Here is a 27,702-nt window from a genome sequence, read left to right on the forward strand (position 1 = left end):
TTACATCGCTAAGCCCCGCCCCCAGCCTGTTCTGACACGTGTCAATCAACCAGAGCCGTGCGGTGACGTCACGCTCAGAGCCGGGGGGAAGGTGGACGGACAGAATGGCGACCCAGTGCCGGAGCTCCAGATGCACGGCCGAAAGAAAAGGATTCCGGCGGGAACTCGACTCATGGCGACACAAACTCATCCACTGTGTCGGTAAGATTAATCACCCCGTGCTCGGAAAAGCCGTATTTGCGTAACGTTATTTCTATAAGCTCGCACCATCCATCCGCTCGGGTCCTTTCTCTCGCGGAGCTCCCTCCCCCAGCCGCTGCTAGCTCTCGGAGTTGCTAAGCGAGCGTGTGTCAAGTTCAAAAATAACATTTACATAGAGCTGTGGTCCGCGCGAGCCCAAGGTAATTAGCCTTTGTAGCTAACAGAAAAAAAACGGACACCGGCCAAGCGAGCTCTTCTGGCTCCATTTTCTTTGTCCTTACTTCTTGATTCCTCGATAACCGAATTATCTTTGCACTCACTGACCCTTTCTGCACCGAATACCGATCTACAAACAACCGTGTGATTGTATTATAATGATAATTCATCATTTGAATTTCTTGCGTGAATTATTTGGTCGTTTGCACCATTGCCCTAGATTGTTGTCAAACAGTAGTAAGTTAACAGTTAGAGTTTTAAGAAGTCATTGGGAGAGTGTTTCTTTAGTAATGTACTGAACGGTTTTTTGATTTTTTTAAAACGGGTACGTTAGTTGAATAGATACCCAGCTTACTCTTTTAAAATGTGGTAAAACCAGTGTTGTTAACATTTGTTTGGCAGAGTTCACGGTGTTCAGCGTAAATCCACAGTCACGTGACTAACGTTTACTGCTTAACCGGATCACTAAGTTAAATAACCTCCGGTTTAGCGTGAATCTGTTGACGTGTTTTATACACTGCTGTAAACGGTACTATATATTGAATTTGTGCAAATGAGTTGTTAAAATTGTTGTTTTACTACAACAGAATATAATTGATCTAAATAGAATGTAAATTTAATAGATTGTGATTTGTTGTATTGTTTCAAGGGTTGGATACAGTCGAGGTTTTTAAGGTTAAATTCAGAGATTTGGCCTGTTTAAAACTAGATTTGTAATGATAGGATGGTTCATCAAACATGTCTAAAATGTTTTGCGTCATAAAATGTCATTTGTGGCTTTAATGGTTTGAAAAAAGTCTCATGCAACCAAAAAATATTGATTAGTATAAAAACATTTACAGAATGTAGCATTCTTGGGTGGGCTTTTGTGTGTTTCTTCTAAGGACATAATGTGAATGTAGCCATGAAGGGCATCATTCATGCATACGATGCAGCAGCACTGCAAATATTAGCTTTTCTCACTTTTATACCACCTGAAATTTTTTTTATTAATTTTTTTTTTTAATGCATAGGCCTGTACTTGTCTTGCAACTAATGATTTTCTGTGCAGTGAGCATTTGTTTTTGTTGTTAGGGCATTTCATAGAATTATGTATTGCATGTACAATTATTTTGTATTATCCAGTTGTAAACCAGAAACAGTTTTACATTTGTAGACCTTTTACCTTTTAACAAAACCATCAGCCACCACTTTCTGGCAGGGAAGGGTTGTGGCAGATCTGTGTAGGTTTAAGGGCACTTTTTACTCTCGGATTTTATTTATTTATTTTTATACTTACAAATGACTTTTTTTTGCAGGGTTTGAAAGTATACTGGAGGGAATATATGGATCAAGGCTGCTGCAAGATCTCAATATATTTGATGGTGAGTTTTATGTGTGTGGTAATATTCATCCGTGCTTGGTCTTAGAAAATTCAGCCTTTTTTGATGTTGATGAATATTCATATGATTCTCCCTCAGAGTGTGAACCAGAGGCTGTGGATGATTGGTCCATAAATGCAAACTGCTCTTTTTGCAACTTGCAGCTAGAGAAACTGAATGTAAGTCAACCCTCAAAAGCCACAGAAAAAATTAGCTTATTCTGGGATGTTAGTTAGCAAGAAAAGTCATGCTTTGCTATTTGTATAGAACAAATAGTTGCGTGATTAGCAGCTGTTGTTCTGTTTGTTAATGCAGTTTCTTTATAATATATGGTTAAACAAGTTCATTAATTATAACTAAGGACAACTCAAGCCTGTGAGACTATAGTTAACACTTGTATGGGCTGTATGTGACAGGGGTCAGTAACTGACTATTATTTTTGTGACACAGGACCACCCTGCTGTGGCCGTGCCTGGCTCGCCACCCCCTGCTGAAACTCCCCCACCTCAGGGCCTGTCCACCTCTGATAAACTCCAGTGCCAAGCAGACCGATTCCTCAATGCTATATTTCGTAAGAAGGGTGAGAAATACATTTTTACTTCCATTATCCATAGGGAGTGAAGTCATTGTGACAGCTATTACGTATTTTACGATTGGTCCAGAGCAGTTTTTTTTTTTTTTCTCAACTGGTGGGGTCATAATCCAAAAATGACTGGTAGGTTTCCAGACAGCTGGGGGAAAATGATGCTTAATGCAATAAAATGCAGCTTACCATTAAACTCTGTAGACCAGTTTTTTCAATGTGTTTACGGTGAGTTTACACTAAAGATTCACAACAAAATGAGCTAAAACATTTTTGCAAAAATGTTGCATGATTTGCAACATTCAGAGTCCGTGTCTACACTGGACAGAATGGGACATCAAATTATTACTTGTGTTTACGGTGAGGGACTTGGGACTAGGGCTAGGCCATAAAACAATATCATATTGAGTCGCGATAAAATATGTCGATAACAATGATAACCTCTGGACATTTTTACTCGATATGGATTAATCTAACAGCCAGTCAGTGCTTGTCGCTAATAGGCTAACTCTGCATGTTCTGTATGTCTCTGCATAAATGAACGTCATGTTTTTGTCTGATACACGTGACGTTCACTGTGTTTTCAGCGTCTGCCTCTTAATAAATAAGGGCTGCTCTGAGAGTCATTTCACAACTTTTTGCCCTATCTTTTGAGCAAAGCTACTGTCAAATACACACTGAAACTGAAAGTAAAATGGAAAGACTTTCACAATAACCCATCAAAATAAAAGTCCAGTGAACAAATTGAAGAAATTATAATATAAATATATTACTATTGTATACTAATGTAATTCTCAAGTAATTAATAATATTAATAATAATAATATTTTTAAGGAATATCATACAACCAAGGTATTTTTTCATTAAGCTATATAGTTATACAGTGCTGTTGTGCAGCGTTTTGTTTGACAAAAAATACAAATGCAATGTTTTGTTGTAAGTTACATTTATAGTTAAGAGTATTTAAAAGATATTTAAAATACTGATTTAATTGTTAAAGTTTTATTGATTATTTTAATTAGACCCCATTTTTTATAATACATTTGTATTGAATCATAAAACACAGAATCCAGGACAAAATAAAATGAAATCCAGAATTTAGGGGAAAATAAAATGGATTTCATGGTAGCTCTGTGGAGTTTAATTCTGAACAAACAAAAAATCTTACAATTATTCTCAAGGTCTAACAGACATGTGGAAAGCATTTTCTTCCCCATTAATGCTAAATGAATTTGTGATAACTATCGATATTGTATGATATAGAAATAAACATTGTGATAATATTTTTCGCCATATCACCCAGCCCCACTTGGGACGCCTCCATTGTAGATGAGGCAGTGTATCATTTCACTAGCAACAGATCTTTATTTCAGTGTTTCTGTCAGCTTTCTGTAGCGCAGCTGCTGAGCTTGGCGCCTAGCATCCAGACACATATGTGACCCTGTTAGGGCTGGGCGATATATCGTATGCAATGATCATGTGCATCTCGTCAGTAAAGCCGGTTCTGTGATTAGCGGTAAATCTACATCACCTGCTTTCAAATGGAGCAGCATTTAATACACAGAGCCGTAGATCACTGACAAGCTACGCAATATCGAGTTCATTATCACAGATGAATCGCCTTCGATAAAGAACTCCATATTGCGTAGCTTGTCAGTGATCTACGGCTCTGTGTATTAAATGCTGCTCCATTTGAAAGCAGGTGATGGAGATTTACCACTAATCACGGAACCGGCTTTACTGACGAGATGCGCATAACAATCTCGCTCAATATATCGCCCAGCCCTAGACCCTGCCTATGAAAACCCAACTAAAGTCTCAGTCTAATTATGAGATAAAGAGTGCCAAAGTAGAATGAAATGAAAATAGGTTATTTGTGTTTATTACTATAACTGATAGATTATATCAAGGTATTTGAGGTACAGTACTCAGAAATTGAATAAAGCAAAATACAACACTATGAATGAAATGTACTTTTTTTTTTTCAGTCGAGCAGTAAGTGATTTTCTCTTTTGTTGTTTGATTAGCATTATTGACACAGACAGCAGCAAGTATATTAGGTTGCAGTTACTTTAGGACCAACTGCATACAGTAGATCTAACATATCAATGTGTTTTGTGTGAATTATTTGTTACTAAGTGCATAAAATCATTGAAATTCAAGAGACATTTAGAAACCAAATTTGTAAAAAAATTTCTAGTTGTGTCCAGTTCTAAGTAGATACTACACCAAAAAAAGTAAATAAATGATCTCTTCATTTACTCACCATCATGGCCTCCCGGATATATAACTGGATATAAATACACTGAACAACAATGTTAATATTGCTGGTTACTTCATTTTTATATTCAGTAATATTCAAAATGAGATTCTAGTAATATGTTACTGCCATGGATATTCCAAATCATAGCAACAAAAGCATCTCAGCTGCCATACCATATACCATGCAGTGGAAAAGCGCCATAAGGCTTCTCAGTAATTGGCCACTGTTATGATTGGCTAATGTCATTCCATAGGAAACAGTATCATCGTCCCCTCACTATTGCATGTTAGTGTTTTGAAAACACAATCAAAATAAAATATCCAGACAAAGCATTATTAACCCTTTAACGCGTACGATCACACGGTGTGATCAGCCTTGGCTGGTCCCTGGAGCGTACGATCACACCGTGTGATTAGAACCTTCAGTGAGTCACATCATCAACTGCTGAATTCAAATCTGCTTTCGCGCGTTGGCTGCCGAGCGCTTGTCATATTATCACAAATATTCAGTGTTTTCAACCATATAATGCTTATTTTAGGTTTCAGACATTTAAATACACATAAGTACTAGCAAAACCATACATTTATAGTTTGTAAAATACACGCTGATGTCTATGGAAGCAGCAATAATGATCCTTACAAATATAATCTGACAGCATGTTTTATTGATATCATATACAGATTGTGTAGATAACTTTAAAGTTTACTCTGCTCTTCTCCCAGTTTAACCGGAGACTTTAACGTTTTTCGGGAAGAGAGGATGAATTTACATGGTCTTATTCCCACAGCTCGGATTCAGCGCGAACAAACATGGCGGCGCCCATCACCCGGTATAGATCAACTAACACGGTCATTATAAAAGTAATACCAAAATAAATGTACTTGCACATATTTGAGAATCGGAATATCAGATATTTCACACAATATTATGAATATTTGTGTTTGTGAATATTAATAATAAAAAAGGAAAAAACGAAGTAAAAGCGATCCATGTGTCATACAGCGCTATTGTTGCTGCGGTGTGTCACATGACAAGCACGACGCGTCGCCATGGAAACAATAAGGCTATACATTCTAAAATAACGGTCGCCTGAAAAAACTCACGCTGGGGGCTCAGCTAGAATATTTTAAACTCACGTGTGAAAAGGTTAAATCGTTAACTTATTGTTGATGCAGCTGCAGTGAACTTTGTGAACTCGAACTAGGGGTGTGCGATATATATCGTCTGCGATAATATTGTAATTGTTGTTTTAACAATGTGCAGTTTGACACTATCGAGTATTTTGCAAAAACCAAACAAAACACCTACGGAGTGCACGCTTGCATTAGCCTATGTGGTGAGGAAGCGGGTTAAACAGTGCACGTGTGCATTTAGAGTGTGTTCTTTCACTGCATGATTCAGTATTAAAGGAACACTCCACTTTTTTTTGGAACTAGGCTCATTTTAAAACCCCCTAGAGTTAAACAGTGAATCCATTCAGCCGATCTCCGGGTCTGGCGGTAGCACTTTTAGCTTAGCTTAGCATAGATCATTGAATCGGATTAGACCATTAGCATCTCGCTCAAAAATGACCAAAGAGTTTCAATAACTTTCCTATTTAAAACTTGACTCTTCTGTAGTTACATCGTGTACTAAGACAGACGGAAAATGAAAAGCTGCGATTTTCTAGGCCAATATGGCTAGGAACTACTATCATTCCGGCGTAATAATCAAGGAACTTTGCTGCCGTACCATGGGTGCAGCAGGCCCAATGATATTACGCAGAGCCTAAAAGTACAAACCCGATTCCAAAAAAGTTGGGACACTGTACAGATTACGAATAAAAAAAGGAATGCAATGATTTACAAATCTCATAAACTTATATTTTATTCACAATAGAATATAGATAACATATCAAATGTTGAAAGTGAGACATTTTGAAATGTCGTGCCAAATATTGGCTCATTTTGGATTTCATGAGAGCTACACATTCCAAAAAAGTTGGGACAGGTAGCAATAAGAGGCCGGAAAAGTTAAATGTACATATAAGGAACAGCTGGAGGACCAATTTGCAACTTATTAGGTCAATTGGCAACATGATTGGGTATAAAAAGAGCCTCTCAGAATGGCAGTGTCTCTCAGAAGTCAAGATGGCAAGAGGATCACCAATTCCCCCAATGCTGCGGCGAAAAATAGTGAAGCAATATCAGAAAGGAGTTTCTCAGAGAAAAATTGCAAAGAGTTTGAAGTTATCATCATCTACAGTGCATAATATCATCCAAAGATTCAGAGAATCTGGAACAATCTCTGTGCATAAGGGTCAAGGCCGGAAAACCATACTGGATGTCCGTGATCTTCGGGCCCTTAGACGGCACTGCATCACATACAGGAATGCTACTGTAATGGAAATCACAACATGGGCTCAGGAATACTTCCAGAAAACATTGTCGGTGAACACAATCCACCGTGCCATTCGCCGTTGCCGGCTAAAACTCTATAGGTCAAAAATATAACATGATCCAGATGCGCAGGCGTTTTCTCTGGGCCAAGGCTTATTTAAAATGGACTGTGGCAAAGTGGAAAACTGTTCTGTGGTCAGACGAATCAAAATTTGTAGTTCTTTTTGGAAAATTGGGATGCCATGTCATCCGGACTAAAGAGGACAAGGACAACCCAAGTTGTTATCAGCACTCAGTTCAGAAGCCTGCATCTCTGATGGTATGGGGTTGCATGAGTGCGTGTGGCATGGGCAGCTTACACATCTGGAAAGGCACCATCAATGCTGAAAGGTATATCCAAGTTCTAGAACAACATATGCTCCCAGGGAAGACCTTGCATTTTCCAACATTACAATGCCAGACCATATACTGCATCAATTACAACATCATGGCTGCGTAGAAGGAGGATCCGGGTACTGAAATGGCCAGCCTGCAGTCCAGATCTTTCACCCATAGAAAACATTTGGCGCATCATAAAGAGGAAGATGCGACAAAGAAGACCTAAGACAGTTGAGCAACTAGAAGCCTGTATTAGACAAGATTGGGACAACATTCCTATTCCTAAAGTTGAGCAACTTGTCTCCTCAGTCCCCAGACGTTTGCAGACTGTTATAAAAAGAAGAGGGGATGCCACACAGTGGTAAACATGGCCTTGTCCCAACTTTTTTGAGATGTGTTGATGCCATGAAATTTAAAACAAACTTATTTTTCCCTTACAATTATACAATTTCTCAGTTTAAACATTTGATATGTCATCTATGTTGTATTCTGAATAAAATATTGAAATTTGAAACTTCCACATCATTGCATTCTGTTTTTATTCACAATTTGTACAGTGTCCCAACTTTTTTGGATTCGGGTTTGTACTTTCAGGCGCTGTGTAATATCACTGCGCCTGCTGCACCCATATAGCCATTTAATATTACAGTATAATTTAAATGTTATACTATTTTTAACATTTAACAGGCTTTGAAAAATATAACTTTTTATACGTTAACTTGCAACAATCTTCACATAAACTATAAATTGTATGCATAAGCTATATTGATTATTCTTTATTCATGCTACAAAAGTTAATCAGCAAGCAGAGCAGCAAACTATTCCTGCTTTGATAAAAATCTTCATCCAGTGTTGCTGCTATTCCTCGCCAGAAGTTATGACCGATAACACTGTCTTTAAACTTGTTTAAACTAGCGTTAGAATTGTGGATATCTCATAACTCCCTCACATAAGCGCTTGTCAACGCTGCCATCTATTGATGTTGTGGTCTCCGGTAGATTGTTGTTATTGCATCTCTCCCTTTTCTTTTTGGCTGGCCCGGGCCAGTGTTGCCAAGACTTTGGTCATACCCCTATTATAAACCATAGTTTTATTTTTCATTTTTGGGTGGTAAATCTCTTTAATATTACACCATGAGCAGTTAACATTTCACTGCAATGTTTCCTGTACTGCTATGAAAAGCTCGTATGAGACCTACGAATTATGTGTTTGAATCCGTCTTAGAAATTCTTTAAAGAGTGAATTCACTGACTAAATTATCTGATTAACTTGTTTAATGTCTAATTTTTGTTTGGCTTGGTACAATAAACAATTTTGGTCATAAATTTGGTACTTTAATGAGCCACATCTGGGTTGTAAAGAAGAACTAATTGAGATCCACTGCTCTACAGAAGAAATATTAATTTAATAATCAATATATTATGCACTTTTATAATTGCATTAAGGCCACCTATAATTGCAACATGTAATTATAGGTGGCATGTAATTATAGCCCCCCCCCCCCCCCAAATACTTCCATCCTAAAGGTTCTTTTGAGCAGAAGTGGTTTTGTTGGACCAGATTATCGATGGCTAAATAATATATTGCATGTCATATTTTACATGTTTTGGCCCATGGTGTTGGAAAAATTGTGAAAGCCTGTGTATGTACACGTCTAAAAAAGTATGATGAGGAGAGAAAGAGAGAGCAAGATTTCAGATTTGTGTTACGGTTGTTGTCTTGTACACCATGCATGCGTGATGCAAGTTCAGTTAATCAACTCTAAATTCTTGAAATGCATTGTTTTGTATTGACAAATGTAGTAAAAGTAGAAAATGTGTTTTTACATAAGGAGCAATTTGATGAGATCTTCAACTAGTTTTGTATTTTTCAATTTCTTAGAATTCCCTCAGAGCTGCGATTCCAGCATACCGTTGGTGGCGCAGGAGTTGATGCGCAAGATGATTTGGAGGTTTGCCTTAGAGTATGCGTGTAAAAGCCAGGCTCACGAGGGCCTGAATGGCCTAAGTGACACCTCTGAGCTTCTCCCTCATCAACCGGATCCTGATGGGCCTCTGGACCTCACCATCAGCCGAGCTTCTCAGGCCCTGGAAGGTAATCAAGGTTTTTTTTTTTTTATGGAAATCAAAACGGTTTTCTCTTCAACAGACCAGATTCAGGAGTTTGTAGCTCTGCAATATTAGATCACTGTTAATATTCAGAGAGTCTGATCTATTGACTTTAATTATGCTTATCATTGAAAGGTACACAACTCTGGATAAACAGGGTGAATTTACAGAGTGTGTGAATATTTCATTACTTGCAATGATCCTGTGCATTTCTCTCAAACTTGATATTAATTGCTGTTTTTTCATGGACTACCTTCTCATAGTTGGAGTACTTGACCTCTCTAAGAAAAACACATCAGCAGAAAATGAAACTACTCAAAGAAAGGATTCAGGGTGAGTACTTCAGGTTTTGTTTACCAAGCTGTGTGCTTGACTGTTTATCTTCATCCTACCAAAGCCAAAGAAAAGTTTGGGACCAAAATGGTAACATTTTGACCCAGTAATGTTGATGAGCTATTTATTCCAGAAAATATTTATATTATTTCCGAATCTTTGATTCATTTGTATCCTATCTGATTGTTTTGTGTGAACAAATTCTACTCCTCATTTTATGTGTTTTATGTATAATTTAGTAGCTGTTTTGTTGCACTGCCAAAGGGTTGACTCTTTTCTAACTTGTTGGAAGGTAACGTCACATTTGCCAGCAGTCAGGGTATTTACTTGTTCCTTTGTACCGCCTGTATTTATTCATTTGTGTATTGATCTATTCGTTGATTTATGCAATACTATTTTCACATGAGAAATAGATACCTGAGTCTTATAAAATGCATCTGCATTGCAAAGATACTGGAAGTAATCTCATAAGCCCTTGTCTTTCTCCACACAATTGACGAGAGACTGTCCTTCCAAGAAGTATCGTTTGCAACCTAAGGCCAAAGACAAAGTGTTATATACCCAAACAACTCAAAGGCTTTGTGTTATACAGACAATTGAGAAGCGAGTGATGTTACCAAAAGACAAGGCAGTAAAGGAGTGGACCCTGAGTGCGTCCTGTCATTGGTCCGCTCACCCGTTCGTTTCTCATCCTCCTACCCACCTCCCCTTAGGAGACCAATCAAAGAGGACTATTTGGATCGCAGCTCTGAGTTTGTAGAAGGTTTGCTCTCTAAAGCCTTGAAAGATATTCGGTCTGGATCACTGGACATTCATAAAGCAGCCATACTATACGGGATACCTCAGAAAACCTTACAGTTTCAGACAGAGGCCTTATTGCCAGAGTGGAAGGCAGGGGAACCATCGATTTTTGGCGGCAGGGGCAAAGAGGCAGTGTGCCCAACCAATGACACTCGACTCGTCCTGCAGAAGGTAGCAGCATGGGCTCGCTCGCAGTCAGAGCAGTCCGAAGTAAGAAAATGCAAATTTATGTCACCAGAGCACACCGAGCTAAATTTCCCAGCAGCCGTGACTGCCTCGTCATACCTTCACCATTTAACCTTGCAGAGGATGGTCTCGCAGCTACGGGAGCAGAACGATGGGCCTTTCGCCAGTACCGAGCCAGCCACATCTCCTCGGAGTCCTGCCACTGGGCCAGCTGTGCACATCCGAATCCCTCAGGTACGCGTCAGTGCTCAGCCCAAAGCCCAGCTGGATCTGGCTGGCCTGGTGGATGCTGTAAACCAAGACAACAAAGCCTCTGATGGCTCCACTGCTTTCCACAAACTGAAGACCATTCTCCCTAAACAGGGCTTGATCGAAAGCCACTCGGGCCTCGAGTCACGTCTACTCCAGGGTGACCTGCCTCCACTGTGTCTGAACATGAAGAACGGGAGCATTGGCGGGAGCGTCACTGGAAGTGTGGTTGACTCCGGAGATGATGACCGTCGAGACAAGCAGCCACGGAAAAAGCGGGGCCGTTATCGGCAATATGACCACGATATCCTGGAGGAGGCCATAGCCATGGTGATTAGTGGGAAGATGAGCGTGTCGAAAGCTCAGAGCGTCTATGGGGTGCCACACAGCACCCTGGAGTACAAAGTCAAAGAGCGAACGGGCATGCTCAAGACCCCACCAAAAAAGAAGCTCCGCCTTGCTGAAGCAGCAACCTCAGGCTCTGGAAAGTCAGGGACAACAACCAATGCCTCATCTACTGCCTACAAACAGTCTTAACTCAAAACCAAAACCTCAACTATTTCCTAGAGATGGTTTTAACTAAACATCGCCTAAAGTACAGCCAACGTGGATTTTTTTTTTTTTTTTTTTTTTTTTAACATGCAGTCAGGACCTCATTCAGACTTGGAAGATACACTTGAATCCTCAACCACAGGTTAAATGGTACATTTTATCAAGTTACAAAACATGCCTTTAAAAATTCTATTCAGGGGTTTCACTGTGGATATCTATATGAATATATATTTAAAATATTGTAAAGCACTGTTGATTTTTAAGTTAATTACTCTTTTAAAACTAAGAAATATAATATTCAGGTTTTGTTCAAACATAAGCTAATCTCAGCTTAATGATTGTTGTATGCAGTTTTCACACTAATTAGTCTTTGTAGTGACTGGTCATTTCATTTGAAGTCTATCAACAGTATTTTTTATGGTGTCTGTTTGACAGCCTGGTGACAGCATGACTGTAATGTCTCTTTTAACTCACCAGTGGGAGATGGCCATCCTTATATTCAATGGGTAGAGATAGGTACGAGTTTCCACTCCAGCAAAGGAACAACACTATTATGTAAATAGCTTATTGGCTAGTTTATTATAGAACATAAGTAATATATCAGTTTCAGTATTAATGAAGTACATCAATCTGGACTGTTGCCAGATCATTGGAGTGAAAGCTAGGACCATCTCAGGCTTTTTGTGGATGAGACTTCCCACATTCTGCACTGATAGTGTTTTTTTTTTGGTAAGTTCAAATACTTGTTTTTTTTATATATATATATATATATATATATATTACACATACACACACACACACACAACATTGCTTTCTTTTTATATCTTGCCCCTTTCCATTTTTTCCCTGCAAATCTGCTTAGCAAATCATATGGGGTGAGTTGGAAATGCAATGTAACGCAGGTCGGAATGAGGCACAGGAAAAAAAAAAATGCTTGATGGCAGTCTCAGTGAATGTTTGTTTTACACTGAACAATAGATTACATTTTTAGTAATTAGAACTACTGAAATCCTCACTCAATATTCTCTTTTCAGATTTGAATTTCTTCTTTATAATGTTGTGTTGTTCCTCAAACTAAAGACATCTTTGCATTATCTGTCTGCTGAAACCAAAACAGTTCAGGGTCATTTTGCCTCTCCACGTACACACTCCATTAATGAAGCAGTTCAGAGTAGGGTGCTGCTGAACTTGGATCAGAATTTCTCCTTGTTCGTATTTCATGATGCACTTACCATGGGACTGAAATGCAAAGCCTGATTCAAGTGCTGCTCTGAATTGCTTTGTTTTATGTCCAAGTTATGTCTATAGTTTTACATTTACATTATAGTTTTGCTGCTCTTGGTTGTTTTGTTCATGCTACTGATTACTATAACTTTTAATGGCCTATAATACAAATGCTTGATTTAATGATACTGGTAATTCAACTCCAAATCCATATTTATAGCATGGACTTTTTCTTTTTTACTGTATTTAGAAGCTTGTATAGTTGAAATATATTTAGTTGCACTTTACAAAAGTTGCACACATACTTGTGATACAGGTTTTTGTTTGGTACTTGCTATGAAAAATATTGCCATACACTGACTTTGAATGGCATCTTTTTTCAGTTATCTGATTCACAAGTATTATTGTAGTGCTTTGCAAAGTGTAGCTGAAATGTAAATTTTGTGATTGAAGCTTTGGAAATATTAACATTTCGATATGCAAAGTTAATGTGTTTATCTTTGTGTTGTGAATGTTCTGTAAATGGTTTACCTCTTGTTGTTCCTTAGTTAAATTCCCCTTCTTCCTTAAGAGAGAGAACAGATTTACAGATATATTCTTAATTTTAATTTAGAAGCATTTATCAAGCCACCCTGAATGTTCTTCACAGCTCTTAAAATGACAACACAGTGCCTGCTCTTACAGCTACTGCTCAGTTATTTTGCAGGCCAGTAGCAGTTTTACATAAATCTTTGAAAAAAAAAAAAGAAAGTATTTATATACGGCTGTGGATCGTATATAAAATCTGTATTGCCGATTTATATACTGTTACCACAATTACCAATGTAACTTAAATTTTTCAGTTTTTTTTCTCGGGGACAGATATGTCACAGGCACATTTTCATTTTTAATGTAAAGGGTGGTCATGTAAGCGTTAATGCCATGCAGATTTAAATCATATACATGTATATTGTCAGTGCTGCGTTCTCATTTTCATTGTATAGGATACTTTTAGGCTCCCTTTGGGGAATGCTGATCTGTTATTTCTCTTTTCTGTTCTCATTATACCTAATATTGTGTCCTGTATAATTTCAGTCCAAAAAACATTTGTATTCTCAGGGTAACAGTCCTATTGAAACATAGCGCATGATCGTTTTAGAACTGTTATTTTATATCAAAATAAGGGCCCTTAGGATTCTTTATCAAATATGGTTAATCCAAAGCCAATTAGTTTTCTCCCATATTATGGGGACAGTTTATGTTCAGGACTGGTTATAGATCAAGGCATAATATAAAATTATTTAAATTGGGTTTAACATTTTTTCCCTTTCAAAACAGTTTGGCTTGATTATAGATGGATCATTAAATAGATCAATATCACCAATTTAGGCCAAGTATTCCAAGTATGTGTAATATCATATTCATAACGGGTGCAGGATATGAGTCATTTTGCAATCAGTTATTTATGCATATTTGTTGCACTATGATTGAGTATGTATTATTCCTTCTAATTCTAATATCTAATTGTATTTGTGTTATTTCTTTCGATGTAATCAGAATATGAAGTTTAAATGTTGTGTTAGTTTTGTGTTGAAGCACTTTGTTGCTCTTGCACATTGATATGTGAAATGCTTTACTGCACTTGCATGCATAAGTGAGTTTCATGTCCTGTAATGTTTCTCAATATGCAACTTTTTTTTTTTTAATCCCAGGCAGATTGATATATATATATATAATCTTTATTACGTTTTGATCAACTTTAAAATGGGGAGAAAACTAAAAGCTAAATGGCTATTTAAGCATGTATTTGTGTCTGAAATATATTTGGTGTGGTCTCATTTATAACATTTCAGGATTAGGGTAAGGTTAATCAAAGAAATAATTTAATTGTAATAAGATGGAGATACTGAAGGCATATTACTATATTACTCCAGTGTGTTTTAATATCCTACATTTAAAACTGTGCAATTTATATACTTTTTAAGTTCTCTTAACTTTTCTCTCCATCCTTTACAAATCTGTGTTACCCCTTGGGCTAGTTTTATTTTAATTGAAAATAGATGACATATTGTCTGCAAATGTTGTTGGTTTGTAATTGGTTTTATCAAGAGACACATTGATTCATCAGGAAACAACATTATTCAGGTTTGATTAAAATAATTAAATATTCTGTATAGTTGTCCTGAGTGTAAGCGTTGCTACAATCGCCATCCTTTGCCTTCAAGTTACCAATAAAAATTGTTCCACGTACAGAGTTGTTTGTACTTTGTTGTAAATTTCTAATACATGCATAAACTTGACAGAGGTGGAATGTTACTTTATCTGTGGCATTAACACATTTTTAATTCTGCGCATATATGACCATATGCAATGCGGTGTCATGGGGTGCCTTTAACAAGATGAGGAGTGCTCTTGGATATATACCAAGATGGCGCCGCTGTGTTCGGACGCCGTTAGGGTCGCTCCACTGAGATTTTGCTTCAACTTTCTTTTTTACTTAGTTTTACTTTCTCTTTTTACACATCTCCCGTCGGCACTGATCACCTACAACATATAAACACTTTTGGACATTGGAAACCGCTACACCAACCTGTTTCAGGACACTTTATCCACGAATCCTGCGTGGCCTCTGGAGATTCTTCGGGAACGCGGAGATAAACAACACCCCCCCGAGGCGACGGATCAAGAAACACCGCAGGAAGCGCGCTGGAATTCGAGTCAGACTCAGGAAAAGGGCTCACAGTCCTCCTCTCCCAAGCATTCTCCTCGCTAATGTCCAATCCTTGGAGAATAAGATGGACGATCTTAGAGCCAGGATTAGTTTCCAACGGGACATTAGGGACTGTAACATCCTTTGTTTGTCAGAAACGTGGCTTTCGTCCTCGGTCCCGGACACTGCTGTAATGCCGAGTGATAACTACTCTGTCTTTCGGACGGACAGAACAGCAGAGGCCGGTAAATCCAGGGGTGGAGGAGTATGTTTCATGATCAACAAGAAATGGTGTGATCCCAGGAATATCTCCATTCTGTCACGTTCCTGCTCGCCTCATCTGGAACATCTTTCCATTATCTGCCGCCCATTTTATCTGCCCCGGGAGTTTTCATCGATCATTGTTACTGCCGTGTATATTCCACCACAGGCGGACACCGGCTTGGCTTTGTCTAAGCTTCACGATGTGCTCAGCGGCTACATTAACAAACATCCTGACGCTGCCTTCATCATCGCGGGGGACTTTAACAAAGCCAACCTCAAGCAGGTCATGCCGAACTTTTATCAACATGTATCCTGTCCAACTAGAGGACCAAACACACTGGATCATTGCTACACTCAGTTCAAGGATGCCTACAAAGCCCGCTCACTACCGGCTTTTGGCAAATCGGACCATGCCGCCATCTTTCTAACACCGAGATACAAACAAAGGCTCGTTCAGGAACCTCCGGTGCAGAGAGTAGTGACGCGCTGGTCCTCCCACTCAGAGACTATGCTGCAGGCGGCGCTTGATGACGTCGACTGGGACATGTTCCGGGCGAGTTCTTCTGACGTCAGCGAGTTCACGGATGTAGCATTAAGCTTCGTAAACACGCTAACCGAGCAAGCTACAGAAACAATAACGATAAGGACATTCTCCAATCAGAAACCGTGGGTGGACAGAACAATCCGTGCCGCGGTTAACACACGCACCGCCGCTTACAATGAGGCTCTTCTGTCTGGGAATACGAGTACAAAGCATCGTGCTATGCTCTCCGACGCGCAGTAAGAGCCGCCAAACACAGATACAGAGAGAGAATTGAGTCTCATTTCCAGCTCAACGACTCTCGACGGATGTGGCAGGGACTGAGGACCATCTGTGACTTCGGAAACAAATCCTCCGCGGAGGTGAGAGCAGATCCGTTGCTGGCCGACGAGTTAAACATCTTCTACGGCCGCTTCGATGGCAATGGCGGCGGCGCGTTTCTGCCGACCAGCGCGTTTCTGCCGACCAGCGCGTCAGGAAGCAACAGGCAGAGCAGCGATGATCCTGTAATCACCGTGTCGGAGGATGAGGTTCGGAGGGCGCTAAAGAAAGTGAACGTCAGGAAAGCTGCCGGACCTGATGGGATAATCGGCCGTGTTCTGAGGTCCTGCGCCGATCAGCTCGCTGGTTTGCTCACTTCTATCTTTAATGAGTCCCTTGCTACCGCCGTGGTTCCCACCTCATTCAAAAAATCCATCATTATCCCTGTGCCAAAGAACAATAAACCCTCTTGCCTGAATGACTATCGCCCAGTTGCCCTCACATCTATAGTCATGAAGGTTTTTGAGAGACTTGTAAAGAGCCACATTTGCTCCTCCATCCCTGATACTCTGGACCCTCTTCAGTTTGCCTATCGCCCAAACAGATCCACGGCGATGCCATTTCTCACGTTCTCCACTCTTCCCTCACACACTTGGATAGCAACAATGGAAATTATGTAAGGCTGCTATTCATTGACTATAGCTCAGCTTTCAACACTATAGTCCCCATCAAGCTGGCATCTAAACTCACAGACCTCGGCCTAAACTCCTCACTCTGTGACTGGATTCAAGACTTCCTCACCGGCAGACCTCAAGTGGTGAAAGTTGGCCAGTTCACCTCAAACTCCATCACTCTGAACATAGGAGCCCCACAGGGCTGTGTCCTGAGTCCCCTGCTCTACTCTCTCTACACGCATGACTGCGTGTCCTCTCACAGCTCCACATCTATTGTCAAATTCGCTGATGATACTGTGGTTCTGGGCCTCATCTCCAACAACGATGAGACCGCATACTTGGATGAGGTAGAGAGACTCACATCATGGTGCCAGGACAACTGTCTCTCTCTGAATGTGAGCAAAACTAAAGAGCTGATCATGGACTTTAGGAAGAGACAGCAGCAGCCCTACACTCCTCTTATGATCAGTGGGACCCCTGTGGAGAGGGTGAGCAGCTTCAAGTACCTCGGTGTAAACATCTCCGAGAACCTGACTTGGACTACACACATCCAAACACAGGTTAAGAAAGCCAGGCAAAGACTGTACCATCTGCGACAGCTGAGGAAATTCAGGGTCTCACCAGCAATCCTGAAAACTTTCTATTCAGGGACCATAGAAAGTGTATTGACTCAGTGCATCTCAGTGTGGTATGGAAACAGCTCCAATCAGGACTGCAAAGCACTACAGAGAGTTGTGCGCTTAGCTGAGCGCATCTCAGGGTCTGCTCTCCCCTCTCTGCAGGACATCTACCTCAAACGCTGCAAAAATAGAGCTGTCAAAATAATCAAGGACTCAAATCACCCTGGTAACCGTCTATTCACTTTGCTTCCATCTGGTAAGCGCTTCCGTTGCCTGATGGCAAAAACTGAGAGACTTAGGAGGAGCTTCTTCCCCCAGGCCATCAGGCTCCTAAACTCTAACTCTGTGTCATAACATCACTTGACTCCATGTAAATATCACCATATCAATAAGCTATTCATAATTTTTCTCTACCTCATATTGCTGCTATTATATACCCTGTACAACTTTTTTGCACATTAGTTTGCACATTCCTCTTAGTACTATTTAAGTCAACAACATACTGACCTGCACATTTATATTTATATTTTTTATCTTATCTTTTTATTTTATTCTTTTATTTTATTTTTTCTACTTTTCTTCTCTTAATATTTGTATACTTTATAATTGCATTGTCCTTGGAGCGGACCTGACCTACATTTCACTGCTGGTTATACTCTGTATAATTGTGTATGTGACAAATAAAACTCTTGAATCTTGAATCTTTTAAGTACAGCTATGCAAACTTTATAATTGTGGAATATGTCTTTTGGTAGGATTTTTTTTTTACTTTTAATCCAATTCAAATGTATTGCACATAACAGAGTAAAAAATAAAGAGATGAGAGGTGTAGCTCAGCTCACATTCATGAAAAGCTAATTATGTCAGTGATTGAGTAATAATTAACCCAATTTATTTATGTAGTTCTTTAGGGCCAAGTGTGGAAGACCGGTCCAGACTGGAGAAGGAAGATCTAATGAACAGAAGTTCTAATGCTCCAGTGGTCTGGAGAGTCACTGTGTTGGAGAAGGTCCTGTGTTCGCTTTGTTCCCATCATAGACTGCTACTCTATCATATTTTAAAGGACATGCAGGAAGATTACAACATCTCTGTAACACTGCGGGATGCTCACAGAAGACAGTTTAAGGCTGGATCTCTCTGTTGCCATGCTGATAAAAAATCACTTAATGAGGCCCCAATACTTTCATTAAGTGACTGCTCAGTAACTGCTGGCATTTGTTGCAGAACAGCTTGTAGACTTCCAACATGTGCATTTTCTCCTCTATGCGTCTGTCTGAGGAACATTCATGGAAATTCCTGCCAAAATACATCAATGGCATGTGTTGGCCAAGATATTGGTTCCAACCCCACTGTTTGTTGTACTCACTCAAAACTACCCTCATGCCACCTTCAGCACAATGGTGATCATGCCTACATTTCTCATGTAAGAGGAACTCGAATCACCCATCAGGGTGATTACAACTCTCACAATAGATGTAAAGGAAGCCGGAGCCCCTCCCCACCACCACTATCACCAAAGCCAGTGGACCTGGACTGTAAAATAGCTGTCAAGTCCAGTATCTTACAAATTCAGGACTGCAGGTCATTAAACATGGCACCTCCGTCTCTCCTACCTCACAGAACCGAGGATGAAGATACAGCTTTGTACTCAAACACTCCTCTTTGTGTGGGATCTCCTGATGAATGTTGTGAAAAGGTTGTACTGTTGCATACACAAGCAGAGAAGGAGAATGACCACCAGTGTGGGTCTTTTATAGGAGATCTAATGGAAAGAGTCACTGAAAAGCTCAGAAGTATCCAACCTTCAGAGAAGGAACACAATCTTCTTAGCCATGCCAGTCAAATCTCCAAGACAGATGACACCCATTTGACAGAGATTATAACAACTGTGCTACACAACAGTAGTGACAAAGATTACAACCTTAATGAGCTTTTACAACAGCATGTAGCCACCGAACAGCGATCCCCTCAGACACGTTCCCGTAAGAGACTGGAATCGTTAGTTGCCATGAGCAAGTCTCCTGATCTTCCTTCATCAAGAAGACAAAGCTTACAAATCAAGAGAGATCTGGCCAGACTTAGTCCATCATATTTTAAGAGGAATATAGGGTTTGAGCGAGAGAGGTCCTTAAAAACTGTTGAAAAATCTGATTATAGAAAGTTGGACAGAATACCCAGGACAGTGGACTCAAACCCTGTAAAAGATACCTTAGAAAATTCAACCATACATGCACCAACTAAGGAGACACCGAATAAACAAAAGAGCCAAGAAACTCAACCCCAACACGTATGTCTTGAAGAACCACTGCCTCTTGATGAAAGGGCACAATTGCAAACAACAGATGGAGACCGGAAGATAAAAGCAAAAACTCATAAAGAGAAAAATCTGACTGTTCAAGTTGGAAGAGCCAGACGAAATATTGTACCACCTCAGCGTTTCTCTTCCTATGTTACTGAGCCACGGAAAATGTATTTTGCAGCCTGTTTTGCAGAAAGTATATTCACCAAGCATTCCCCTAATGACAGTACCTCAACAGCACTTGGCTCTACAGAAGAAATTGTCTGGCCAAGTGATATATGTGACAAACAGCCTTTTCAAACTGAGGATAAACAAGAAGACCGTGATGTGCCACAGAACATAACTTCATCAAAAGATGAGATTTCATACAAAAAAGAGCCACCATGTGAGCACAAAGATAATGGAAGGAATCATGATAAAGAGAGTGCAAGTAAAAGGAAACCATGCCAGAATTCTACTTCACCATCAAAAAGATCCAAACGCCATAAGACCAACAGTCTAAACACTGACGCACACAGTCCTACTGAAACTATATCTAACTTGACTACCACTGAGAGTGGACAAGAAGCTAAAGCAAGCTTGTCTGGACTAAAATATGATAGTCCAATAAAGCTCATGTTTGTTTCCTCTGTGACAGGTGAAAATGGTGTAAAATATACTCTCAAAGCAGCTGCCTCGGGCTCAAGTTCCCATGGAGAGATGTTTGATCCGTGTGTGGAATCCTCGTGGGCAGGTAGTGCCATCGATGAACATTTCCAGGATTCAGTCCTTGAATCAGCTCCAGGAAGAACTGTTGAACATGGTGGAAACAAGTGCACCTCACCAAAAGTGGTTTCACTTGATGCAGTATTGCCCAGTTGTTCAAACAATGAAGATGAAATCCAAGAAACACTACCAATTGTACTTCAAACATCTCCTGTAAAAAGGCGTCCTGGGCGCCCCAAAAAAATAGGACCACATATTGTGAAGTCTGTGAAACGTCCCATTGGCAGACCTCCAAAACCCAAAACAACAAACTCGAGTTCAACTGGTAGAACGTGTTCCAGTGCAATAAATCATAGGACAACAGAAGTGTCTTGTAAGGATGATGGAAACAAAAATCTAAAAATCACCATAGTGTATGGAAGATCAAGAAGGGCAAAAAGAGTAGTTTCTGAAGATCCGAGTAATATCCCAGAACAGCAACATGTTTTTGAACTATTAAATGATGGCACGCACAAAATATGTTCTGGAAAGTCTAGTAGTAATGATCAAATGACCAAGGAACTGCTTAAAGATCACCATTTTGTTATGCCGATTGAAGACAGGAAATGTGTCTCTTCGAGCAGCAACATCAAATGTCAAAGACAGAGTGACACAGCAGTGTCAAGAAAACCAGGAAGACCTCCCAAAGTCAAAATTTCTGGGATCTCTGTCACTGTCACCACAGGGTCACCAAGGCAAAGAAAGATACATATAAAAAGGGACACAAAAGATTCACATCTGCTCAGAAAGACTCTTCTCGTTGATATTCAACCTTCCAAAGAGCAGAAGACAATCTGCATTCCTACTGTCATTCACAAGGATATAGTGAATGCACCAAAAGAACATAGTCAGAATACCAGAGGGCAGCTCATACCAGTGAGGCATTCTGTTCGAGAACGGAAACCCTCCATTCATTTGCTCCACTCTGTCGCTACTGCCAGATCCTGCGCATTGGTTCGCAGGTCAAGAAAACTACTGCTGAATAAGGTTAGCTGTGAGTCCAACCAGAATAAAAAGAACAGACAAGAGCAAAAAGTGCTCCCAAAAAATGCACTTTCCATGAGGACCAAGAATGTCAGTTGCGTACAAGACATTGTTCGTTTTTCTACCATTTCGATGGACTCAATTTTTTCATCAAATGAGGGCTTCAGGTGGTGGCCCACCTCAGCATCACCTGAAACTTTAAATGAAGAGTTAGCTACGAGGATCAGACTAATGTCCAACACTTGGGTATCAGATGTCCTCGAAGCTAAAAAGTCAGGAGAGATTAAATCAGATCTTAAACCAAAAACTTGTGAGAAGCTCAGAGGTTCTGCTAAGAAGTCTGCTTCTGCCATCAAAATGCTTTTTGAGAAAAACTATAATATGGAGAAGCTCTGTACTTGGTTTATGCAGTCCACAGAAACTCAGTCCCTTGCTATTGTAAAGAAGGCCACTGCAAGAAATCCCAAGGATGTCTTTCACTACAACCTCAGCAGACCCAATTGCAAAGGCAAAGTTTGCCCAAGTCCACAAGCAGACAGACTCAGGAAACATGTCAAGAAATTTGCTAAAGTTGTCCCAAAGAGTCCGTCAATGCACAAACAAGCTCAAGAAATGCTGTCCAAGTCAACAAGGTCACAAGCCAAGAGAAAGCTTTTTAATACATCATCATTTAAACAGAGGCATGACGTTAGGCAGCGAATGTATTGGTCTAGAAGCACATGGATTGTCTATAGAACAGCTCTGCTTAGAGCGAGCCTAAGGTTTAAAACCAGATCTAGGATAACATTAGCAGGTGATATGGCACAAAAAGTGTTTCGTGACCAGATGAGGACAAGGACTTCAGGTGATGAGACTCTAGAATTATGGAAAGAAATGCATAACTTGGTAGGTAAGACATCCAGACCAGTCAAGAAAGTTCAAAATGCATTAAACCTTCTAGTCAAAACTCCTCAGAAAATGATTGGAATTGAAAATATTTCAAAGCAAAACAGAATCGGCTCCAAAGCTTGGAGTCCAGAGTCCCTAAAGGAGTGCAGGGTGTTTCTGAAAAAGATCAACTCGCCAAACACAAAGTCAGCGACAGAGGAATGTAACATTTGCACAGTAAAGCTCTATGATGTCTCCGATCAAGAGGAGAATGGTGATGTTTTGGTGGGAGGAACACCTCCCAGTAGAGTTAACTTTCCAATACAGCTGCACTCATCCCCAAAAAGCCAGAGCAAGGGAGGAAGAAAAAGAGGCAAACGGAAAAGTTGGAGCACAAGTCCATCTCCCCCAACAAAAATGCTCAGACAATCAAGGAGCAGCAGGGGTGTTCTAGGATCAAGGTGGTGTGACTTTGTGCTCGGTAAGTCATCTTTTAACATCATTTCATTATGCCTGAAACATACTCTATGCAAGTACGGAGGGCAAATTCATTCTAGCTACAAAAGCTCTGTTTTGAGCATCCTAGTGTTAGATCATGCCTCCATGCCAGAAATATCTGATCTTGCACCAGACACCAGGTCCTGTCAGAAAATCTTTTGTACTAGAACAACTAGTCACCAAAATGGTCTAATACCCAAAGTCTGTTAACGAGTCCTGTCTGGTACTCAAAACTGCATTAACAGTCTTCTATCAGCCAAGAAGTTGAGAAAGCCAGGGAAGAGCAGAAGCAGGAGATGAAGTGATGATAAAAAAGGAGCAGAGTTTATTGAATAGTCTTTGTTGTGTATGTTTCTATGCAGAGACTTTTTATGAAAAACACAAATCCAACAAGTGTTACTACACCACAAGCATTAGCAATGGAAAATTACGGCTTCACATTCTCTTATCTCGTACACAAGGACAAATATCCCTTTAAACCACACAATCATAAGACTGAACAACAATGGAAAAATAGTATAAAAAGAATAATTTATATGACTAATCAATTAATGAATCAAGGAAATTAGTATATAAATGGTTCCAATTATTATTCTATAGTTATAAATGATTGATTATAAATTGAGTAAATGGAGAATACATATAAAAAAGTAGAACAACACACATATATTGATGCTCTCTTAAAGCAAAATAATTTGCATTTGAGGATCCTTAGCAAAGCAAGTTTAAAGATATTTTTTTTGTACTAAAGAGAAGTTATACTTAACTGAATAATAACCCATCCAGTTTAATAAAGATATATTTGAATGTAACTCACTCTGACAGTAGTACTGAGGTTTGCTCCTGCCAGACCAGTGCAACAGCCCATGCCAAGTTCAAACTGACCGTTGTGTTGACCAAGCACTCCTGTCTGCTGCATACTGGCATAACGTATGTTTCTGGCTTCTGTACAGAATGTTTTATTTGATATTAGATTGAACAGTTAGATTTTTTTTGCCTTTGCAGTGTTTACTTTGTATTGATTCTGGTAGCATGGTACCAGAATGGTCTGCTTTCAAAAGTACACTTGTTTTTAATCAGATAAGGGTTTAAAAACAGCACATTCTGTATATGCAGTATTTACTTGAAAACACAAATCTAAATATCTTCAATTTTGTGCTTTTCAGGGTCATTGAAATAACTTGGGACCAGTTTTTGGGCAAGACATTTTCTTGAATTATCATACGGTGCCTTTCAACAGTGGTCTGGCTGAGTATCACAAGCATTATGACATGCAACCTCTGCAAGCGTCATGTAGCAAAAAACAAACAACTTTAAGACACGTGTTTGCACTATTTAAACGTATTTTGTGTTTTTATGTTTGTAAAATGTTTTATTTACCTTTTAAAATCTACTTTGAATTTTACTTTTGATGCAGACCATGAGAAGATCTAGTTACATGAAGGAGAATCAAAGGTTACAAGAGCATTGTTGTTTTGTTTGCCCAAATCTCATAGCAGAGTTTAGCATTAAGGCAAACTTTATGTAATTCTGGAGAAGACGTTCATTTCACTTTTTTTTTACACTTTATAATCTTTTGTGCTGTAAGAGCTCTTTAAATGGGATTTTTGTGAATATTTCAGTTTTTAAACATTTATCTTTTTAAGTTGGGAAAATATTCTTCAGTTATGTGCTGTTAATGTCAGACAAAAACTGCCCACTTAAAAAGTACTTGCAATGCATTCTGGAATTTGAAAATGATGGTAGTGTCTCCTCCTTTTGGGTCTCAGTTTATCTTCTCTTATCCTGTATTTATGGAAACCTCCTGTGAATTTAGACTCTTTGCCAAGTTGTGTAAAATCATTTAAGCATTAATTTACATCCAGGTTCATGTTCTCGTTGCACTACCAAACCCAAACTGCTACCTTTTCCGTTTTATTCTCGACTAAAACCATTGTTATAATGTAGTGTTTTTGGTGCAATGTTTTGCTCTCAGAAAGATGTAAGTTTCTATTTTCCTTTCTTTTTAAATTAAAAGCTTTTAACATGATCCAGAGGCAAATGTTCCACATATTGTTTCTTAAGTACAAAAACTTGTGCAAATCTTAATTTGTGATCTATTGTAGTATGTGACACCTACCTCCTGAAATCTACTGGTAAGGTATGGTAGATTGGTCTAAACTGATAAACACTGTAACCATGTCATTCATTTAGACCTCTACCAAGAACATTGTAACCACATTGTAACTGGTTATACAGCCTGTATGTTTAGTTAATTATTTAAATACTGTGTTGTTAGCTCTAGTTTCCATCTGCTGTTACCAGTCTGTGCCCCTGCCCCCGAGTATGTAGAAGGTTAAAATTGCCCTATTGTGGCGTTGATGTCCGCTTAGTTCCCTGTAACAAGACTGGCTTGCATCAGTGCAATACAAGTTTAGTCAATGCTACATTGAGTCCACCTTAGATGTATTTAGATGCACAAAACTGGTTTGTTCGTTTGTCACCTAGTTTATTCTATTAGATTTAAACCATTGTCTGGATACTTGTCAGCTAGAGGTGTTTGTTCTGAAACTGCTGAAATTATTCACACATACAGTTGTGTTCAAAATAATAGCGTGTTTAAAGCGAGTAAAGCTCAAACTCCTTATAACTTTTACTTTAATACACAGATGCATTGGGAACATTGCACATTCTAAATCAAAACATGAAGAAAACTTTTGCACATTTATTACTTTACAGAAAGCAAAAGGAATATTAGGCTGTTAAAAAAAATTGCAGTGTCTGCATTTTTCTTTACAAAGTCAAACATTTACTTTATAAACCGAAAAATGCATGAAGATTTAGCTTTCTTGTGAATGACTGAACTAACATTTCGTAGTATAGCCACGGTTTCTGAGAACTGCTTCACATCTGTGTTGCATGGAGTCTGGCACCTGTGAACAGATATTCCAGCCCAGGACGATTGCACTACATACCACAATTCCTCTGCATTTCTTGGTTTTGCCTCAGAAACAGCATTTTTGATGTCACCCCACAAGTTTTCTATTGGATTAAGGTCTGGAGATTGGGCTGGCCACTCCATAACGTTAATCTTGTTGGTCTGGAACCAAGATGCTGCTCGCTTACTGGTGTGTTTGGGGTTGTTGTCTTGTTGAAACACCAATTTTAAAGGCATTTTCTCTTTGACATAAGGCAACATAACCTCCAAGTATTTGAATGTACCCAAACTGATTCCATGGTCCCTGCAATAAATAGGCCCAACACGTATGAGAAACATCCCTATATCATGATGCTTGCGCCACCATGCTTCACAATGTACTGTGGCTTGAATTCAGTGTTTGGGGGTCGTCTGACTGTCTGCGTCCCCTAGACCCAATAAGAACAATCTTGCTTCAGTCCATAAAATATTGTGCCATTTCTCTTTAGGCCAGTCAATGTGTTCTTTAGCAAATTGTTACCTCCATTTTTTTCAACAACGGGACTTTGCGAGGGCTTCTTGCTGATAGCTTGGCTTCACATAGGCGTCTTCTAATTGTTACAGTACTCACAGGTAACTTTAGACTTTCTTTGATCACCATGGAGCTGATCATTGGCTGTGTTTTTGCCATTTTGGCTATTCTTCAATCCATTCGAATTATAGCTTTCCATTTTCTTCCACATCTTTCTGGTTTTGGTTGCCATTTTAAAGCATTTGATATCATTTTACCCGAGCAGCCTATCACTTTCTGCACTTTGTTTTCCCCTCTCTAATCAACTTTTTAGTCAAAGTACGGTATTCTTTTGAACAAATGGAATGACCCATTTTACTCAAATTTTCAGAGAGAAGTGCACAGTACATTTGCTGCCTTTGTCCTTAAATAAGGGCCACTTGTTTGACACCACTGCTATTATTTTGAACACGCCCTTTTCAATTAATGATTAAATTACATAGAATCGACAGCATGCATGTCATGACTGTTGGTTTTCTATTACTCTACCACACCTACTAGTAAAATATTTGCCATGTAGAAATAATTTCTACCGTTTCAAAAACAGTGATTGATCTGGTTAGTGATGTTGGACTGCTATTATTTTGAACACAATTGTACGTACATCTGTGCCAACATAAAGGTTTCCATCAACTGCTTTAGGACCTCAATAACCATTCAACCTGCTGGAGTAATCCAAAAACTGTGGCAAATGTACAGACAAATATGGTGCATAATATCTTTATACCTATGCCAACCATATGCTGGAGTTGAAGCTAATGATAATTGTCAGAAGGCCTTCTGTATATCGTCTTATGTTTAGATTTGCCATTGAAGTTTTGGCCACTGTAAACTTGTTACCTGGTGCTATATGTTGTACATAAACATGCAAATTATGTACACATTGTATTTTCTCTGTTTTTATACTTGCCTTCAAAGAAGTCATCTCAATCGTTAGAACAATAAAAGCTATTGCAAGCAG

At 39.3% G+C, this 27,702-nt stretch overlaps 1 protein-coding gene across 2 annotated transcripts; it reads left to right on the forward strand.

The window, feature by feature from the left end:
- Nucleotides 1–27,702, forward strand: LOC306872660 (ligand-dependent nuclear receptor corepressor-like protein). Of its 2 annotated transcripts, XM_079421329.1 has the most exons (8): nucleotides 1–201; nucleotides 1,716–1,781; nucleotides 1,878–1,957; nucleotides 2,229–2,358; nucleotides 9,262–9,474; nucleotides 9,752–9,821; nucleotides 18,786–23,257; nucleotides 24,441–27,702. In XM_079421329.1, the coding sequence occupies exons 1-8, from the start codon at nucleotides 105–107 to the stop codon at nucleotides 24,452–24,454; spliced, it is 5,142 nt and encodes a 1,713-aa protein (XP_079277455.1). In that variant the 5' UTR covers nucleotides 1–104; the 3' UTR covers nucleotides 24,455–27,702. The 2 variants fall into 2 exon arrangements, with proteins under 2 accessions (XP_079277455.1, XP_079277456.1); XM_079421330.1 differs by lacking the exons at nucleotides 18,786–23,257; nucleotides 24,441–27,702 and adding an exon at nucleotides 10,535–11,727.

The sequence above is a fragment of the Barbus barbus genome (genome assembly GCF_936440315.1).
Source record: "Barbus barbus genome assembly, chromosome: 7".
Classification (NCBI taxonomy): domain Eukaryota; kingdom Metazoa; phylum Chordata; class Actinopteri; order Cypriniformes; family Cyprinidae; genus Barbus; species Barbus barbus.

Coding starts and splice junctions, on each gene's coding strand:
- LOC306872660 (XM_079421329.1), top strand. CDS start 105: ATGGCGACCCAGTGCCGGAGCTCCAGATGCACGGCCGAAAGAAAAGGA. Junction 1,958..2,228: donor TGCAGCTAGAGAAACTGAAT/GTAAGTCAACCC, acceptor TTTGTGACACAG/GACCACCCTGCTGTGGCCGT. Junction 2,359..9,261: donor TGCTATATTTCGTAAGAAGG/GTGAGAAATACA, acceptor TCAATTTCTTAG/AATTCCCTCAGAGCTGCGAT.